This window comes from Carassius gibelio, chromosome B23 (genome assembly GCF_023724105.1).
Source record: "Carassius gibelio isolate Cgi1373 ecotype wild population from Czech Republic chromosome B23, carGib1.2-hapl.c, whole genome shotgun sequence".
NCBI lineage: Eukaryota > Metazoa > Chordata > Actinopteri > Cypriniformes > Cyprinidae > Carassius > Carassius gibelio.
The window spans coordinates 22,892,614-22,914,805 of record NC_068418.1 but is presented as its reverse complement, the minus strand read 5'-3'; the positions used below and the strand labels follow the sequence as shown (position 1 = coordinate 22,914,805).

General features: G+C 34.6%; 1 protein-coding gene across 1 annotated transcript in view; it reads left to right on the top strand.

Annotated features, from left to right (window-relative positions):
• The window catches only part of LOC128011092 (cadherin-11), a 64,907-nt gene that overhangs the window by 482 nt on the left and 42,233 nt on the right, over positions 1–22,192 (top strand). The window contains exon 2 of the mRNA XM_052593171.1: positions 13,835–14,859. Coding sequence (XP_052449131.1) covers positions 14,083–14,859 — 777 coding nt within the window. The 5' untranslated portion in view covers positions 13,835–14,082. The remainder of the gene's footprint in view (positions 1–13,834; positions 14,860–22,192) is intronic.

The window sequence follows — 22,192 nt, the reverse complement described above, 5'->3', positions numbered from 1 at the left end:
TCGTATGCAGTATCTTCAGGTCACTTTTTTACAGACCGAGCCCTGTTAGAATGGCCTGAGGTTAACTGTCTTGATCATAGACACATGGTTGTAGTTCATGATTCATGGCGAGGTTCAGGAACAATAGTGAATAGTTCATCAAGGCTTTGGGGGTTTGAACCTACGACCTCACCAGCTGCTCTGATTGTCTCCGTTATTGTAGTGAACATCTGTTTGTGCGTGCATGTTATGCTTAGAGGAGACGCAGGGGCAAGTTGTCACATCTTTGATACTCAAATTCTCTCATATAAAGTCTAGATAGACAACGAGCTTTTTCAACGTTAATGTCTAGCGGGGTGTTGAAGGACGATGTGTAAGTATTCATATTATTCTTTTTATAATGGGCTATTAAACCTTTTTTTAAATAGTTATTCAACAAGTTATGAAACTGAGAATGAAACTGCTAAAATGAAAACACTGAACCATTGTTTTGGATAATGAATTGTGTATAATAGGCTATATGAAACAGATGTGAGTGTACTCCGAGCTTACTCTTTGGTGGAAAAAAAAAATTACTAATTTAAGATAAACATTCAAAATCGCTGTTTGGGACAACACGCATTTATGTAATTGGACTCAAAGTCTAATGTACTTACATAGAATTTCCTCATGAGATACATTTATTAAGATATCCTCACAAATGTCTTAAAACTGATTTGTTGGGGCTTTCAATAAGATTCATAAATCGGCCACATAATGTAGGAAATCCAAAATGTAAATTAGGACGTGGTAATTATAAACTGTTTTACTTAAGAACAATTGAGGTCATCAGAAGTCTAGGGCACTTTTCCAAAACTTAGCAAGCTGCATACGTGGGCCGCATCAAAAAAACCTTCCAGACCTGAAGTCTGTTCCAAAAGATACCTTCTTTGAGCAATTTTTAACCCAACATTGCATGTATTCTCTGGCAATCCCAGAATGCATTGAAGGTTGAAAACTAAGATGAAGGAACTAATGATTATTGTTTTAAATATATAAGCAACGTAAATATTATTTACATTTATTTTATCCAAAAAATGAAGTTGAATTTAATTTATATTCATTTCATTACTGAGAAGTATTTAAAACAGTCACAATTTAAATGCTGCCAAGTTAGAACATTCCAAAATAGACACTAATAGTGTTCCTTTTTATGTAGGATGCAAAGCAGACAGCAAGGTAACTCACTAGATTAAAAAAAAGGAGCCTTCATGTAAATCCTTAAAAAATGTGTCAGTACCATAATAAAGATATGGGCTGCACAATGTAAAGTTATGGGCTGCAAGGGAATTATTCAGATAAAAAATTGTGATTGCAATTAAAAATAAAATAAATCAAGGTTTGCTTTGCTTAGGACTGAACAAGATTAAATCAACATGGTTATAAAATATTATTAATAATAATTATTATTAAATAATTATATTATAATAACTATTATTAAGTATACATAAAATCTAAAAACAAAATTATTAATAATAAATAGTAAACAGTTAGCAAATAATTAATAGCAATTATTACATAAAATATAAACAATATAAAAAGAAAAAAAAAAGAAAATATTACCTGTGTAGTATTAAACTAAAATAAAAAAATGAGTATTTAAGAAAAAATAATGTAATAATTTTATTTTACATTACAACTGTAAAATGATGGTCCTAATGTTTCTTTTTCAAGTGATCTTTAATTTACCACAGTACTGTATTATTACCATGCTATTTTTTGAAAGTATTTTGTAAGTGGTATTTGTGCATGTGAGTAGACTTTGACATGGCTTACTGTACTTGTAGCAGGAAAATTATGATCTTTATGAGAGCTCAAACCTGGAAAACGGGCATTTATAGGGAAGTGTTTAGGCTTCTCCCTCTTTAGTTTGTCTCTCTTAATGGATTCCATGCATCAGTGTGAGCATTAAAATAAGATTACTGCAACAACTCACTGTAATTACACCCTTGCCCAGTCAGGGTGTGTATGTGTGTGTGTGTGTGCTCCAGCTAGTTCATTAAAGAACAAATTTGTTCAACAAATGTTCTGCAAAGGATCAGTCCCAGTCTGCCTTTTAAGGGCGGACACTGCCATTCAGCTCCATTTGCAAGCAGAAGCACAGATCTGCATGAGATACTGACGTGAGTTTGGTTTCCAGAGCCTTTGTGGTTCAGCCATTTAAGGCTTTAACATTCTCTGACTCTCGCACATGCAATATGTGCGTGTCTCCTGTCGTCTGCCTGTGCGAATTTGACAAGCTTGCGGGTTATTTTTACTGGCGGCTGTGTTTGAGTCCAGTGAAGTGAGACTGGAACAGCGATTTGCCATTTGAGATGCAGTGACCATTCATCATTACCCATCTGAGCCTGTATGAATCACAAATATCCATAAACCTCTCACTCTTTCTCAGAGTGCACTCTAACTATCATTTGGGCATTTTCACAGCTGTCTTACTTAATATTTAATATTTGTATTTCATCTAATATTACTTTCCATTTTTAAATATATTTAATTTTTATTTTTAATACATTAATATTAAATTTGTTTAACTCTTCTGATGTGATAATCGTTTAATCGCAAAAGAAAAATCTACAGTTTAGTTTTGCTTCTGCTATTATTTAAACAGATTTTATCATTTAGAGAGGGTAATCGAACTAAACATTCCATAGTTTTCCTTTTTAATGTTTATTTTTTTATATATATTATATTATTGTGTATGATTTTATTTTTTTAATCTTATTTATAACTCTATTGATGCATTCATTTTTAAATGACAAAATAAAGAAAATAAAAATCTTACTTTTTAGTTATGCTTTTCTACTATTGTCTGAACAGGTTTTATAATTTCGACAGGGAAATCAACCTACAAATTGCTTAATAATAGGATTATTTTAAAAATGTTCTCTTCAAAATGATGTATTTTTAAGCATTGTGTATTTTCTTTTTGTTCTATTAAAGCTTCTTTTTAACTTTCACCCACGACAGCAGTAACCCCTTAAAAACAGTTTGCCTATTACATATTAAATCAAATTCAAAAGACTTTTAAGAAGGTCTAATGCACCAGAGAAGCTGTGTGTATCCCAAATGAACAGGGCTCTAATATCTACTCTCCATAATAATGCTGATTTAGTTTTTGATCATCTGGCCTACAGACAGGATGATATTCATACTAACTGTCAGTGAAAAAGTGCTGTTTTGAGGTGGTGCTAAATGATTTACTTTACACTCTGTTAGTTAAGCAGTTCCAAAGCAAACCTCTCACTTTCGCCATTTAAAAGTTTAAAATCCTGCATTAAACATCAGAGATGTTTTTAAGTAACCTCAAACAGAGACTACATTTGGCACGGGATACATTAAAACGTTCTAATATTAAAGAGCGGCTCCTGACCATATAAAAGTGGCCATGTTGATTCCAAGGCATTGCTGTGGTTTTTTGAGTGTTTTTTAATTTACTTGTTGCTATGCGGTCTCTGGGGTGTTCTGGATGGTTGCTAGGTGATTGCTTGCTTGTTGGAGTCAAAAGAGCCCAACCTCAAGTCTCTGTGATACATTCTGCTCTATGGGTCCCAGTTTTTACATATGTATATATAGCTAGCTTTTTTTTTTTTTTTTTTTGATCTGTCAAGAACAAGATGGAAAATTAGCTTAACATTTACTCACCCTCAGGCTTATCCAAGATGTAGATGAGTTGGATAAAAACATCACTATAATCCACAATTAAACCACACCACTTCAGTCTATCAGTTAGTCTCGGAAAGTGAAACGCTGCATCTCTATAAGAAATCTGTCATTAATGCATTTATAACTTCGGTCTATTGTTTCTGACTAAAATAGTCCTCCATTCATTATAATGATTTCTTTAATGAAAAAAAAAAACATCAGGAGATAAATATGCATGGATTGAGCACTGTGTATGAACAAAAACAGTCCAAAATATTTCTAAACAAATATGTGGGTGGATTTTGATGTGAGAGGACAACAGGGGATGGAAATAAGCATTATTATAGATTATGGAGTCATTTTTTAAACTACTTTTTAAAGTTAAATTGCCTTGAGGATAGATTTGTTTGCAGTGTTTCACTTCACAGGATGTTGATTGATGGACTGGAGTGGTCTGGATCACTTGTGTATTATTGTGATGTTGTGATTGAGATATTGTTACGGCACCCGTTCACTGCAGCGGATCCATTGTTGATCCAAGTAATCTAATGATAACTTCCTCCAAATCTGTTTCTATGAAGAAACAAACTTGTCTACATCTTGGATGGTCTGAGGGTGAGTAAATTATCAGCAATTGCTTTATGCATTGCATTGCACTGTAGCATTGTATTGCTTTAATGCATTGACTTACTGTACATTATTCTGCAAATGTATTTTGGTTTTATAATGCACATTTTGGCAAACATAGTAGGTCTTCTGGGAATGCAGTGCATTTAGGCTGTTTGCATACTGCAAAATCATATATTGCAGGAATAGTAAGAGCAGCATTGTGCTCTTCCATATATAACCAGAGCCAAAGTGAGTTTAATGGGTTGGGGAAAGGGGTTTAGGCCTCAGCGAAACTGAAGTGTATCAGAAGGGGCATGCGATGAGATGAGAAGGAAGGATACATTTGGAAAGGCAAGTTTGCTGTTAATATTGATGAGCAAGTGTTGATGTGATCCTAAAAGCAACTCTAGCAGAGATGACATTATCTCCTTTTTTACCTTTGAGAAGGGCTGTGAAAATAGGTCGAGGAAGGGGAAAAGAATAGAACACAGGGATTGAGCCGTAGAGTAAGTCAAAGTTTTATGATCAGAAGCTCAGAACACTTACTGTGCTCCCCAATGACACAGAACAGCGGTGAATTATAGAATAAATGAAAATGTGTTGTCTTTCTTCATCTCTTTGGTAAACACTCCAGTTTGGATCAATAAAAGGCAGCTGTACACACTCAGAGGGCTGGCCCGTTCCTCATTTCCATTTTAATGAATGAGGCTTAGTGAGCTATTGAGCAAGTTATAATTGTGTTGTGGTGTAGAGACCTGGAAAAGTGTAGGATACTAAAAAGGATTTGTAAAAGTGCTGTGTGTGTGTATATTTCAGAGTTTCAGGGGCGTGCTTTCATTTTGTTTTGGTATTAGTCCAAATACTTTTAAATATGTGACATTTACACCAGCGTGTCAAGGTTTAAATTAGAAACAAATCAAACATAGCTTAAGCAATGCACACCTTTTCATCACGTATATTTGTATAAGGCACAATTTGCACCCTGTATGTCATTTTAGTGAATTAAATTCATACTTAGTCGAATTTGTCATTCAACTGTTGCTTTACATTACATCACTTGCTCACTAATGGATCCTCTGCAGTGAATGGGTGCCGTCAGCAGTCCAAACAGCTGATGAAAACATCACAAATAATCCACTCGACTGCAGTTCATCAATTAATGCCTTATGAAGTGAAAAGCTGTGTGCTTGTAAGAATCCATCATGCATTTTTAACATTAAAACATTGCTTTAAGATTGAAATATGAGTCTTTAATCCATTATATTGCTTTCTCCAGTGAAAAACCATCTCCTCTAAATCAGATGAGAAATATGCACAGATCAAGCACAGTTTACAAGCCCAAACGGTTCTTAACAAAAATGCAGGTGGATTTTGATGTGATAAGACAACAGGGGATGGACTTTTTCACTGGAGCAAGCATTATTATGGATTATGGAAAGAATCAAAGTTAAAACACATTAATGATAGATTTATTTATGTATTTAGAAACACACAGGTTTTCCCTTTACAAGATGTTAAATGATGGAGTGGAATCAAATGGACTAGTTGTCAATTAATGTGGTTTAATTAGCTGTTTGGACACTCATTCTGACGGCACCCATTTAGTACCCAGTTCGCATAGTTGCAAATTAATGAGAGCTAGGTGTCAATGGTGAAAGATTTTTGGCTGCAAGTTGATGATGTAGTTTCAGCACTGTCCAGCATGGACTGATGAAATCATGATCTGACAAACTCTGAACCCTTGGGTCCCACCAGATGGGGTTACAAAAATAATGTCTCCCTGTCCGCCATTGGTCAGACAAAACAAATAGACCCAACCTTAACTCACACCATTTGTTGATTCAGAAGTCAGGATGCTCAATCAGGGAGATCAGTGTTTTCAACGCATCATGAAATTGCTGTATTTACACTTTTCAGGGAAATCGAGTTATGAATTTTTAGAGTTTGCATGTTAAGCTGGGATAGGAAGAATTTTAAAATCAGAGAGTAATTCGAAAGTAAGAGCATCAGCTGTGGTATTGGGATATGTTGTCAGCTGACACAGAACAGCATACACCGTTTACGTTCAGTGGATACTCTCCAAAATGGCACTAGAATGATGCAGAGGAGGCAAATTGTTGAATAAAATAGTTATTTTTGTTTTCTTTGCATAAAAAAAGTAATCTCGTAGCTTTGTAAAATTACAGTTGAACTCTTGATGTCACATGTATTATTTTTTATCTCTTTGCTATGTTTCTGGACCTTGATTGTGGTAATTGCATTGCTGTCTATGAGAGAGTCAGAGAGCTCTCAGAATTCATCGAAAATATCTTAATTTGTGTTCAGAAGATGAAGGAGGTCTTATGGGTTTAGAAAAAAAAAACATTTTTGGGTGAACTATCCCTTTAACTTTTAGAAAATACAGTAAAACAGGAGTATTATGATTATATCATAATTTATATTTGAATATACAGTATTTTAAATGTAATTTATTAATTCAGCATCATTACTCCAGTCTTCAGTGTCCCATGAACAGCATTTATTTGAAATAGAAATCTTTAATAACATTACAAATGTCTTCACTGTCACTTCTGATCAGTTTAATCCATTCAAGTATTTTTTTATATATAATATTACTGATCCAATCTTTTGAATAGTGTTCTCTATTCTGAATATTTTCAAGTTTGTATCAATTTAAAGAGTGTTAATATGCGAGAATGATAAGATGGATGGATGAGGAAGATGGGATGTAGGACTGAGGAAGAAAAATGCCTGGTAATTATAGTTCTTAAGTCTCGTTATGTTGGTGACAGGCTCCATCATGCCTTTGGGCTCAAAAGATCAATGACTGGGACCTGACTCTAATGCTAACGAACTTCAGATCGTTAAACGTATGGGTGCAGAACACAAGAATTAATTATACCGTTTATAGCTTCAATTTATCAGCTCAAGGAGATGTTTCTGATAGTTTGAACTCCTCAAGATGCTTGGCCTGGGGGGGTCCTAAGTCAGTAGATCCAATTTGGACCCATGACAAGGACCGCATTGAATTTTCGACCCAGTAGAGCAACACTTTAGAGGAAGAATCTTACAGTTAATGCAGATTCTGCAGTGTTTAGGGCCTATTGGAATGAATGGTGGGAAATGTTACTCAAAATCAGGTCTCATGTTAACCATAAAATGCTACCTCATATAAAAAAAATCACTGGCACGTAAAAAGGCCTTATAACCGGTGTTGCGCACATGAATACAAAGCAACCTCTAGCAGTCAAAAACAGTATTATCAGCTCAGTTGTTGAGGAATACAGTAAAAATACTGTAGATACAGTAAAACTGGTTGGTAGTGACACATGCTTTTGTTGTTGTAAAGTTTGGATCTTGATAAACATTTAAGTTTCAGTAAGCTAAAGATTGAATATGGTAGAATATTTGGCATAGTAAAGCTTGAATACGGTAAAATACTTAAATTGTAGTGAAGCTCGATTGTGGTAAAATACGTGTGGTGATGCCAGAATATGGTAAAAATACAAAAGACTTAGAAAAGTGGAAATATGGTAAAATACGTAAGTTGTTATTGTAAAATGTTTTAGTTTTTTAGATTAAAGCTGGAATGTGATATATGGTGAAACTTGAATTTGGTCAAATATTCATATGTGGTAAAAATGTAATATAGTCAAATATTTAAGATGTACTAGATCTGGAATATGGTAAAGTAGTCCATATGTGGTAAAGACTGATTATGGTAAAGTGCTTTATATGTGGTAAAGCTGGGATATGGTAAAATTCTTGAGATGTGATCTAGCTGGAATATAGTAAGATACATGAGATTTGGCTCAGCTGGAATATGGTAAAATAAAGCCAAATAGTTGAGGTGTGGTAAAACTGAAATTTGGTCAAATTCTTGAGATGCCGTAAAGCTGGAATGTAGTAAATCTTGAATTTGGTAAAAAAAAAAAAAAAAAACGCTAGAATGGCCAAAATACTGAAAGAATCGAAAAGCTGAAATGGTAAAATGCTAATGATGTAGTATGGTACATGAATGGAAAAAATCTTGACATATATTAAAGCTGAAATATAGTGAAGTACCTGATGTATTAGAGCTGAATTGGTGTATAATGCTTGATAAAGTAGAGCTGGAATATGATAAAATGTTTCAGAAGAAATGCAGCAGAAATGACCTGACCTGAACTCTTATTTCTCAGCATTACAAAAAAAAAAAGAACACATAGGACCCATGACAAGGACCGCATTGAATTTTCGGCCCAGTAGAGCAACACTTTAGAGGAAGAATCTTACAGTTAATGCAGATTCTGCAGTGTTTAGGGCCTATTGGAATGAATAGTGGGAAATGTTACTCAAAATCAGGTCTCATGTTAACCATAAAATGCTACCTCATATAAAAAAATCACTGGCACGTAAAAAGGCCTTATAACCGGTGTTGCGCACATGAATACAAAGCAACCTCTAGCAGTCAAAAACAGTATTATCAGCTCAGTTGTTGAGGAATACAGTAAAAATACTGTAGATACAGTAAAACTGGTTGGTAGTGACACATGCTTTTGTTGTTGTAAAGTTTGGATCTTGATAAACATTTAAGTTTCAGTAAGCTAAAGATTGAATATGGTAGAATATTTGGCATAGTAAAGCTTGAATACGGTAAAATACTTAAATTGTAGTGAAGCTCGATTGTGGTAAAATACGTGTGGTGATGCCAGAATATGGTAAAAATACAAAAGACTTAGAAAAGTGGAAATATGGTAAAATACGTAAGTTGTTATTGTAAAATGTTTTAGTTTTTTAGATTAAAGCTGGAATGTGATATATGGTGAAACTTGAATTTGGTCAAATATTCATATGTGGTAAAAATGTAATATAGTCAAATATTTAAGATGTACTAGATCTGGAATATGGTAAAGTAGTCCATATGTGGTAAAGACTGATTATGGTAAAGTGCTTTATATGTGGTAAAGCTGGGATATGGTAAAATTCTTGAGATGTGATCTAGCTGGAATATAGTAAGATACATGAGATTTGGCTCAGCTGGAATATGGTAAAATAAAGCCAAATAGTTGAGGTGTGGTAAAACTGAAATTTGGACAAATTCTTGAGATGCCGTAAAGCTGGAATGTAGTAAAGCTTGAATTTGGTTAAAAAAAAAAAAAAAAAAAAAGCTAGAATATGGCCAAAATACTGAAAGAATCGAAAAGCTGAAATGGTAAAATGCTAATGATGTAGTATGGTACATGAATGGAAAAAATCTTGACATATATTAAAGCTGAAATATAGTGAAGTACCTGATGTATTAGAGCTGAATTGGTGTATAATGCTTGATAAGGTAGAGCTGGAATATGATAAAATGTTTCAGAAGAGATGCAGCAGAAATGACCTGACCTGAACTCTTATTTCTCAGCATTACAAAAAAAGAACACATAGGTCAGTTTGTTCTGATCTTTATTCACTTGTTTACTGTCACGTCCATCAAAGGCTGCTGATTAATTGGACTCAGTTGCATAAGTTTGGCCTTGACATTCCATTACAGCCATGTTCAGCCCACTCACTTCCACCTGTCTCTATTACTTTCTCCCGCGATACTGTTGCTGTCACCGCCGCTGATGTGTGGAAACAATATTGATCCACAGCCGGGGAGGCAGCGGCCCATACAGCGACTTTATTGCTTTCTATTAATGATGCGTTTCATGGCCGATGGTACAAGCTCTTTCGCTGTGAACAAAGACCCAGGGCAAGCAAGACTGTCACGGGGATTTGTACTGTACATATCGCATATGTTTTATTCAGTCGGGGGATGGGAGCGATTCAGAATAAATTAAAGTTAATGTTTTTTGCAGGGGTGCTGTGGACTACCGTGGTGATGCGGCGGCTTGGTGCAAAAGGTTTTCTCATCTCGGACATTGCAGAGCTTCAACTAAATGGCAATTCACTGCGATCGAAAACCAATCTTAGTCAAGGGCTAATGTGCTTGTCTTGCAATAGGTTCTGTCTTAATATTCCTCCTGAGAAGAGGGTCTGTAACAAAGTTTTGGGTTGAGTTCCAGACATGACTATCTTAACCAACCCTTAACAAGGTTTCATTTTTTTTTATATTTTAAAAATTTAATAAAAATACAGTAAAACGGCAAGATTGTGTGATATTATATCAATTTAAAATAACTATTTTCTATTTTAATAATTTTAAAATATAATTTATTCCTCTGATGCAAAACTGAATTTACAGTATCATTACTTCAGTCTTCAATGTCACATGATCCTTCAGAAATCATTCTAATATGCTTTAAATATCCATAAATTATCAATGTTGAAAACTCTTGTGGCACTTAAAATTTTTTTTGTGGAAATTGTGATAAACTGCACTTGATAAGAAAAAAGACATTAATACTTGCTTTCATTCAGCAATTTTTCATTAAAATATTTCATTAAAATGTTTCATATATATATGACCTTTCCATTCATATCAAAGAATCCTGAAAAAAAAATGGTTTCTACAAAAAATATTAAACATATTTCAACATTGATCAAAAGAAGAAATAGAATGCCCGTACACTGTATAGATGAGCAAATGAAAGATAATATATATATTTTAAGAAAAAAGTATACTTAAACAATAGTAAATGAAAATAAATATATGGGCCTAATAAACTGAGGATACAAATGTCATACTAAACAATTAATCTCAACTAACTAAAACTATACAGAGTTCCAAGGAAAAATGATGGGTTTGATTATTCATTAGGTCAACAAGTCAACCTGAGCACCAAATAAGCAGTAAACTTTTGCACCACACACATTTTCTTCCATAAATGTTAAAAACTAGTTTTCAAAGTTAGTTTTCATCTTGACTTTTCTATGGGTAGCTCCCAGTTGTAAAGAAATACAATTACAAAATGCCACTTCTGTACAAACACCAAGGTTCAAGAGTCACACAACTCTGATAATTGAAAGTTTGGATGTAGCCTGAGTCTCAGCTCTCCAACTAGCCTGAGCTCCGAGCCAGTCAGGATTGTGAAGGCTGACATTTGATGTTTCCTTCTGAATCACTGATCAGAGATTACTTACACCACTGCGGTCTCTTGAGAGATGCACCGAGTTCAACATGACCGTATTGTTTTTCGAGAAACGCTAAGTACTGTTAGCGAGACATTTGAAGAGGGATTTAGCCAAGTCTTTGTGTGTGTGTGTGTGTGTGTGTGTGTAATGAGTTCATACTCATTAGATAATCAAAGAAAAAGGCAAAATAGCAACTCTTAATTTAGCTACAGTGCCATGGCCATAAGATTACATTCACTAAAAGTGTGCTGTTATTTTCTCAGTTGGCTGTCTAAATGTGTGAGGAGAGCTGCAGACTGTTTCTCTCCTGCTCTTAATCTGTTTAGGGAAAACTGTCTGACTGTTTAGGCCACAACAAGATTTTAGAGAAAGTGAAAAATGTCACAGTTTACCAGCACAGTTAAGATGCATTAGATGCAGAGAAAATGGAACGTTATAAATGCTATAAAGCCACAATATGGTAAAATTATTAAGATGTGTACCTGTGTGAAAATAAGTGCGCTTAATTGTATTAAATGTGCACTTGTTGTGTATTTCAAATCTTAAAAGTAAATTAAAAAAGACTACTTGCAAAAAGAGTAAGAGTACTCTTTCGTAACAGTTTTTTAACTCACTTCAGTACACTTTTAAAATTTACATTTTAGAATTTTTTTTACTTACGTAGTAAATTTTAATTTCAAGTGTAGTATGTTATTTGATAAATATTAAAAGTTACAAGTAAATAACATTCTAATCATTACAAATAAGTATTTACAAATATATTTAAATTCATGGCATACAAGCTTATATAGTATAAAAGTATATTTTATAATAAATGCTAACCATGCTTAAAAAAATACAGATGTATTTTAACATATACATTTTTTTTACTAAGTTCAGCTAATTTAATTTAATATAAACGAAAACTAATAGATTGTAATTAATACGCAATTACATGAGATTTAAACATTAAGTTTGCACTTAAGTATATTATTTCCATATTAAGTTAAAAATACGCTAAAGTGTACGTCTTTTTCACAAAGATAGTAAAGCTAGAATGTAAACTATTATTTAATTTAATTTTAATTTATGCATTTAGCAGACACTTTTATCCAAAGCGACTTACAGTATATTCAGGCTATCAATTTTTACCTATCATGGGTTCCTGGGGAATCAAACCCCCAACCTTGCGCTAGCTTGCTTGCTAACGCAACGCATTGCCAGTTGAGCTACAGGAACACTATAGTAAAACACTTTGAAGTAAAGGAAAGCAGTTGTACAGCTGAATTATTATGAAATACTTTTTTTATAAAAGGACAGTTTATTTTTTTATTTTTTACAAATAGTCTTGTTTGAAGGTAGTATTGCTTGTTGAAATGGTCGAGTTGTTTTCAGTTTAGAGCATCTGTGCCTCAAAGAAAATGTGCTGCATAAGTCAATGAGGATATGGTTTGGTGCCAGAATGTAAAATGGTTGAACTAGCCTTAATATGGATGGCAATAACCTCGTCTGTACAGTTAGAGACAGCCCGGTAAAATGCTCAATCACACAAATCAACACATTTTCAAGACCCAAGTGATTGACTGTTCCAAAGTGCTTAGCCACCTAAAATTCATGCCAGTAATTACATTTCATGAACATAAAGTTTGTGAGATGTCCAAGAGCAGTTTAAAGAATATTGCAAGATTGTAATTTATGTTGAACATGTTAAGATTAGAGTAGCTGCCTGCTTTTGTTCATTTCACTTTAACATAAGGCAAATCCTTAAATGAAGTATTAGATATAAAGCAATATACATTGTATCTGTTGTTTATTGTCGTGATTCTTCATATCATTGAAGAAATATCAGGTAATGTAAAATGTATTTTTGCACAGCTATTGTTTGCATACATACAGCACATTCATGTAAAGCAATTTACACTACATAGAAAATAAATCTCCGCTGCCTGATTTCTTTATCTTGTCACAAAAAGTAAATAGGCTATATATTATCACCAAGCTCTTTATGTAGAGTTGGACATATGTCAGTATACACATAAAGCGATACATACTATATTGTATAGCAAATATCAACTGCATGATTGCTTTTAGTATTGCAAAATGTCAATTGTTTCATCGTCCGAATAGTTTTTTAATACAAAATTTCATATGTTTGACTTTATTTGCATATGTATAAACATGTAGGGTGATATATAGCCTATTATATAACATATCCAAAATTACTGATTCCTTGCTTGCATCATTGCAGAATGTAAACTATATCATCGCCCAACTCTACTCAATTTGACTAAAAGACTTGTAGACAATAAGATATTTTCATGATTTTTCAAAAAATCTGTTTTAAAAATACTGTGAAAAGCAGTCCCTGATTCTAAGCGATTAAAAGTTTTATGAACCCTTGCTAGTTGTGCACATTTGTGTACCCATGACTCATTTCTGTACCCTTATTAAAACTGTGCTGTTTTTCCAGTAATCCCAACCGCAAATCCCAATGACGTTTACTCATGATCAGCACTGATTCTCATACTCTTATCTCTTTGAACAGGTTTGCCTGATCAAACCCAAACCATGGGAATCGCCCTTTGTGTTTAACCAGGCCTAAAGAGAGAAATATAATCCGAAAAAAGTGGATAAGATGCTAAATGACCATTGAGACTCATGAAGAATAAGGAATTAAGAAGAGGAGATGAATGGAGCAGCCTCCCACACAGCAAGACAGAGTGTGAGTGAAGGTCGATCTTATTGTTCTTCCCCCTGTGGCAAACATTGTGACTAATAACGAAGTGAGGCACGATGAGTGGCCATATCTGGGCTGCACTGCTCTTTCTGTTCATGTGCCCAGAGCTCGGGGGAAGCAGTGCTCCACTAAAAAGATGGAAGAGTGAGGAAACCGCAAGGAAAGAAAGTTTGGTGGAGCATCTAGACGTGGAGGAAAAGCAAAGTGAGATGCCATTTGCCAACACAGCAGGAACACCAACTTTAGCAAAGAAAAATGAAGATAATTTGAGGATTTTACCAAAAAGCAACAAAGAAAAAACTGAGTCTTTATCAGGACTGCATCAAGCACAGATTGAAGAAACTGCAAAATCGGAATTTGAAATCAGAGTGACTCCAGTTTCGTTGTCTGGCACAAGTGTGAACACAGATTCTACTCTACGTAATGAAAGTAATTATTATCCCAAATCTAAAGATATCCCTGAAATCACAAAGACTAAGGTATCAACTCTAACCCAGGACTCCAAAATATCTAGATCTCATGATCATTTCGTTCCTGCTGAACTAACTCCTGCAGTAGATGAAAATAAACCTGACAGATCCACTCTGAATGGCTCATCTGATGCCAGCGTGATACTTCTGAAGCCAGCGTCTGGGTTAAATAGCAATCAGGAAGTGCAAACTGTAATGATGGGCAACCAGGAGTCAGACAGCAGTGGTGATTTCCATGGGACCTTTACTGGACCAAATTTGGAGGAGATGCCTTCACAATCCCGCAGCCGAAGAAGCTGGATCTGGAACCAGTTTTTTGTGATAGAGGAATATAGTGGACCAGAACCAGTTCTGATTGGACGGGTAAGCTGAACATTTTTATAATGCATTGGTTATACTTCCATGCTTATTTAAAACAATTAATGAAATGTGTTTTACTTCTGTAACCCTAGATATTGAGTGAAAAAAGTTATTCAAGATGAAAAAAAAATGGTTTGGTTACATAAGATGGAAAGAAAAGTCTTTTCAGAAGCCGTTTTGGTTGAAACTGTGATAGAAAGAATTACAAACGCATATTCTTTGGTATAGTGTGCATTGACAAATTGTTCACAATAAGATCAGGAAATTGTTGTCTTTAAAGGAGCAGAACACTGAAAAATGATAATTCTGTCATTTACTGACTCATTCATGAATCCTCATGTCATTCCGAGCCTGTATGACTCTGTCTTCTGTGGAACACAAAAGAAGATATTTTGAAAAACTTTTGTCATTGTTCATACACAGTGTATTCCAAAAAAAAAAAAAAGTATTTTGTGAGCCAAAAAAAAAAAAGAAAAAATTAAGAAATGCAAGATGAAAAATACATATGTACTACTGGACTAAAGTTTGGAATAATTAAGATTTACATATTTTAGAAAGAAGTCTATTTTGCTTATCAGGGCTGCATTTATTTGATCAAAATATTGTAAAACTGTAATATTGTGAAATATTATGAAAAATTACAAATACACATTTAAAAAGAATTGAAAAAGAATGTCTATTTGAATATATTTTAAAATGTAATTTATTCCTGTGATGCAAAACTGAATTTTCAGCATCGTTACTCCAGTCTTCAGTGTCCCATGATCCTTTAGAAATCATTCTAACATGCTGATTTGTTATTACTGGTGTTTAAATTATAAAAAAAAAAAAAAATCAAAATTCTTACAAATATTTCTTGAGCAACAAATCAGCATATTAGTCAGATTTCTGAAGGGGTCATGTGACACTGAAAACTGGAGTAATTCCACACACACACATGCTTGTTTTTGTGAAAAGTGGGGACATCATATAGGCGTAATGGTTTTTATACTGTACAAACTGTATATTCTACACCAACCCTACACCTAAACCTAACCCTCACAGGAAACTTTGTCCAATTTTACTTTCATAAAAAAACTATTTCTGTATGATTTATAAGCATTTTGAAAAATGGGGAAATGGGTTATGTCCTCATAAGTCACTCTCTCCATGTAATATGGTTACATATTCTGTGTCATACCCATGTCATTATACAGAGTTGTGTCCTGATATGTCACAAAAACATACCCCCCCCCCCCCCCCACACACACATTAACAATTTGCAAGGTTATCTTATAAATGAATCAAGCCCATTGCATTACCTCTGAGTTTATTAAACATGGGACTTGGACAGTAATTATTAGATGTTCCCAGAAAAAAAGACTGCAAAACGCAATTACATGCTCGCTGGTCACATTTAGAAACACATGCACAGACAAAGGCATGCACTAAAAACCCAGATGCTTGCACGCGCTCTGCGGTAATGAGCTGCACTGGATGGATCGCATTAGCTGTGATTCACACTGAGTAAGTTTGCCAGCTGCTTATACAGAACACAAGGCTTTAAAGAGTCTGGCACTAAACCAACACAAGATCAAGAGAGCACACCTCATAAATGTTGCATTCGCTTCTCTGCCTGTCACTGTGCTGACACTGTATCGGAGTAAATGTTTATCCGATGGGCCAGGACATGCTGTTGTCTGTGCTGTTGTTCATCACGGTGAGCCGTTTACCTGTGCGCGATCCGGAGAAGTGCATTGTGAATCAGTTATGGCTGAATGAAGGGGAACCGTCTCAAAGACAAAGCTGAACTTGACTGTTGCAGTGCTGCAAGGCGTAATGCGAGGCCAGACACAAGCACTGACGTTGATGTATGAACTGGGAACTTTCCTATTGGATTTGCAGTAAAGCTACTGAATCTGTGGGTTGTTTAACATGACAAATAGGCTGGGTTAGTTGTTGAAGTGAAGGTTGAGAACTCATGAAATCATAATGAGAGTAGTCTATTTCTGTTAGCTTTGAGGTTAATCTGTAAGCAAGCATCCTTTTAAAAGTTTACAAAATTAATGTTGCAGATTTATAGTTTTATGCATATTTTTGTCCAGTAAAATGCCTTCTAGAAATGATATCTACCAATTGCAATCAACTAGCAGTAGTAGTGAATCACAGTGGCTCAAGTGTGAATGCAAATTCTACTTCAAATTTTTTAAATAGTTACTATCCCAAAAATCACAGACAACAGGACCGCCTCTCAGCCAGAACTCCAGAATACATTTTTGTCCGATAAATCTTCTTACAAATGCTTTCTAACACTTTTAATCGACTAGCATTAGGAGTGAATCATGTTTTCATAGTGACTCCACTTTTGTTGTCTGACACAAGTGTGAACACAGATTCTGCTTCATGTTTTATGAATAATTATTATCCCAAATCAAAAATATCCCAGAAATCACAAAGACAACATATCTGCCTCTCAGACAGAATTCCAAAATACATTTTGTCCAATAAAATTCTCGCAGAAATGCTTTCTACCTCTTGCAATGGACTAGTAATAGGACTGAATCATGTTTTCATAGTGACTCCAGTTTTGTTGTCTGACACGAGTGTGAACACAGATTCTACTTCACATTTTACGAATAATTATTATCCCAAATCCAAAGATATCCCAGAAATTACAAAGACAACAGTACCGCTTGAACTCCAGAATATATTTTTGACCAATAAAATGCCTTCTAGAAATAGTCTTTACCACTTGCAGTTGACTACTCTAATGTAGACTCTCTCTCTTTTTTTTCCTTCAACCAGTGCTAAGGGTGCAGAAAATGACATATTTCACCTTTAAGTGTTTCATACCCATCACATCCTTTGCTGTACAAACACAAATGAGCCACTTACAGTAGATGTATCAATATCCTCTAAGTGTAGACATGCATGCTGGAAGCAACTGCTCAATATTTTATTTTCTCAAGGACCTCAAGGTCTGTATTCATTTTTGAGAAATCGAGTGTGCATGTATGTGCGTGAGTTTAGGAGTTTCTTGTGATGTGCGTGTTTTGCCTCATTTGAACTCATTAGTGGAGGAATTGAGTATAGGAGAGAAATGCATGTGGTGTTTCTGAAAGAACAAATGTGGACACTGGAAAATCAGAAAGAGGGAGAAATGGATAGATCAAGGAGAAGAGTGTACAACAGTGTGGATGAAAGAGAATGAGAAGCAGGGAGGGGCTTTTCCTGCTGGGAAACTCATCAGAGATCATTTCCCAAATTCCATTCTTTTCTTTTTTTTACCATCTCTTTTTTTGTCTCTAAATTTGTTTAGTTTTTTTTTGAGTATTGGATTCATTTCATTCCCACAGTGAAACATTGTAGTGTACACAGACGACTGCAGTAGAGCAATTAAAGCACAAATCTGAGAGCGAATGATTAGGAGATTTATATAACAGATTTGAGAGGAGATGAAAGAAACAAAGAAAATAGGATATGGAAATACTGATTGAGGTTAAAGATGATGTCTGAAATCAAGTACTTCTGCTGTACTAAGTTAATCTGAACAATTCTGCCCTACAAACTGGCTGACTTTTTTATTTTTTATTTTGCAACTTGATAAAGGAATAATTGACTCAAAACGAGCATTTGCTGAAGATTTACTCACCCTCAGGCTATTCAAGATCTGAACAGATTTGGAGAAATTTAGCATTACATCACTTGCTCACCCATGGTTCCTCTGCAGTTAAAGGGATAGTTCACCCAAAGATGAAAATTCTGTCATTTACTCACCCTCATGTCGTTCCAAACCTGTATGAGTTGCTTTCTTATGTTGAACATAACAGAAGATATTTTGAAGATTGCTTGTAATCAAAAAGTTGGTGGTACCCATTGACTTCCATAGAATTACTATTCCTACTATGGAAGTCAGTGGGAACCACCGACTGTTTGATTACCAGCAGTCTATCCCAAAGCATCCAAACATCCACAAGTACAACAGCAATAATCCACAAGTAATCCACATCACTGACGTTCATGAAATAGTGCCTTCAGAAGTGTTTTCTTCTTTCATTCCACTATATGCTCATAATTTTACATTTGTTTCATTCTAAAACAAAATTTCCAAATGTAGACTAGATGATGTGTTGTATATAGATGTTTTTTTTTCAGTAACAGTTGTTGTGTATTTGAAAAGACTTATAGGCTACTTATATAGAATTTGCATGAAAAACCTTACCCTACCTATTCTTCCATTTTGCAAAGTTGCACCTTTTTATTTTTAAAAGTCATCATTGTGTCTTTTTATATCTGAAGGAATGCTTGTAAGTGGGAGTTACAAGTAAAACAATCTCATTTGGAGCTGAATGAACTTAACCTTGTTTGAATGAGGTGTTTTTGTGCAATACTCATGCTTTTCCATTTTACCACACGATGAGCTGCTTTTTGTGCATTGTGAAACTATTATAGTATTTATTAATATTTTAAATATATATTTTTTATCATTAAAATTTTATTTTATGTTTTATTTTGTCATGTGATTTTATCTTTTTATTAGCTTTTAAATATTTTTGTTTAGCTTGAATTTTTTATTTCAATTTAATTTAATTAAGTAAATTTAGTACTTCAAACTATTTTACTTTTCAAGCTTTTCAAGTTTACGTTTTTTTAATTAAATCTACTATTTAGTTATATTGTTACATTTCAGCTTAATTTCAATTGATGAAAACTATTTTTAATAGTTTTAGTATTTAGCAATAAAAATATTGTGCAGCACCCTTTATGCTTCTCTTACTTTTTGTCTTTTTATTCATTAATTCAAAATTTCTAATCTCAACGTGTCTTATTTTAAAGGGGTCATATGATGTTGCTAAAAATAAATGTATTTTGTGTATTGAGTGTAATGCAATGTGTTTATGAGGTTTAAGGTTAAAAAACACATTATTTTCCACATAATGTACATATTGTTTCTCCTCTATGCCCTGCCTTTCTGAAACGCGTAGATTTTTACAAAGCTCATCCTCGGAAAAGCGAGGTGTGTGCTGATTGGCCAGCTTTCCAATGCGTTGTTATTGGCTGTGATAATGTGTACAGGACAAAAATAATAAAACCCATTATAAACGAGGCATTTGTTGCATCCAGTGGAGACATAATTACTGATTATAATGACTTATACTGTCATGTTACGCATTGCGTTGGATCGTGCCGCATAAATATAAAACCATGTCTGCACGACAAAGAACAAGCTCTACTCTACACTGCTCAAAACTCTTGATTTGAATCATCATTGGTAAATCCTTTATGAAAATGTACTTACAGACTGTGAATCAGAAGTGCCAGACTGTCCTTGCAAAGTTGCTTGACTATCGCCTAAGATAAGAATAATGCAGTATATGATTTGGTGGAAAAGTTGTTTTTATCCCATTAAATTTCACTTCTAGTCTACTTTGGTGTCTTTCATCAAATTGCTGTGTCATGTCATGCCTTATAACACCCTGTACCCGTGATAAAATCATAGCAGTTTAGCCACTGACAACATATCAATGAACAACACAGAATAAGAGCTTGTGATCATATTGCACAGAAAAAGGGGATTGAGGGGATTGAGAATCTGGATGAGACTGAATGCCTGTATTCTCCACATTTTGGCAAATATGCATTCTATGCATTGAGGAAATTGTACTATATTATTATGCAATGCTATTTTATTATGCAATTCTGAACACATCCGAGATGAAAACTCTGAATGCTAGCGCTGAAGTAGGCAGTGTGCTTTCTGTCAGCCTGCTGTTAGTTGACAGGTTTATGGATGTCCAGAAGTCACTGTTTAGCATGCATTATTACTGAGCAGGGAAAGCTAGAGATGGTTCTGGTGGTCCTGAGCTGTAGTGATGGGTTTATCGCTGCATGTTTACTCAGGCCTGGAAGCTTTTGGCAGCTCTTAGCTGTGTGTGTGTATGTGTGTGTGTTAAGCTGAGGGTCTTAATTTAAGTGAAGGCTGTAAACCTGGCCATCACTGGACCATGGGCAGAGCTGAAGCCCCTCTTAGCATGTGGTCAGATTCGACACACTGTCTGTAAGCAGCACGATATAGTGCTTGAACCATGTGTGTGCTGTGTGTATGTCTGTTAGTGATTGTGTTTCTGTGTATGGTGTGTAAATTTATGTTTGTATATTTGTGCATTGTGTTTATCTGTAGTGTTTAAATGTAGTGATGCTTTGGAAATAATAAAAGTTAGTTTTAATTTTAATTTTAATAATAAAAAAAAAAAAGAAAGATTAAAGATTTATATTTTGGATACCATGTAACCTCTGCTTCGGTTAAAATAAAATAAAATAAAAATATCAATATTTGAGTATTACTTTGCTTTGGCCATATAGAATAAAAAAAAATATTTCAGTTGTTCAGTGATTATCATGATTATTATGAATTAAAATATTAATTAATTTTATGCATTTATTTATTGCATTACATTTTTTTAAATATAAATAATTATATGATTAATATTACAATTTAATTCGTTTCTGTTATTCGAGTAATTGAAGGAGCATGAGCAAGTGTTGCATTAAACGTAAAATGTGTAATCTATTATTACCAGTCATTATTTTTGCATTTCATTTTAATTTGCATGTCAGAAATCATAAAGTTAATGTTGGATGGAGTTTTTTGATGAGTTCCGCACAATAAGACCAAACTAGTAAATAGGGTCAATTTTGATTTCCTGTATGCTTTAAATAAGTGCGCGTCTGTGTTTGTGAGTGTGTTTTGACTGCGTAGAGTAATAGTCAGTGAATGTGCTTTGACATCATGGTCGTGCTGTGTTCTGGAACTCACACACGCGTGAACGCAGACCGCTCAGCCCGCGGCGAGAGAGAGAAAGAGAGGCTCCTCTAAGCTGCTCTTTGATGCCACGCTCTTTTCCTCGTCTGACACAGAGCAATGTTTGCTTTATTGCCTCCCAAAATCAACCAAGCGTACCTCCTGTGTGACCCCCTCAGGACAGGAAGTCTCTCTGACTGCAGGAAGTGTAAATCTTTCCCACTTCACATCACTTGCGGCTAAATTTGTCTTTGGCTCCGCACTCATAGGAATTCAAGGATGAATTCCCTGAATTTCAGAGAACATTTGTCAGTTTGTCGGGTTTGGGACCACTGTCAGCGGGTTTGTAAATATATTACAGAAGCTCCAATCTTCCGAAATGAAACAAGGAAGACTGTGTGATTGTTTTCTGTCTGTTACGGCTGTTGCTTGTCAGCTTGTATGATACGACCCCAGTGAGATTTTGGGTAAAAGCCAAGGCAAGCTGTGCCACATCACTGTGTGGCTTTTATGTCAAACAGTTTGAAATATGTCTTAAGACGGCTCTCGACTGGC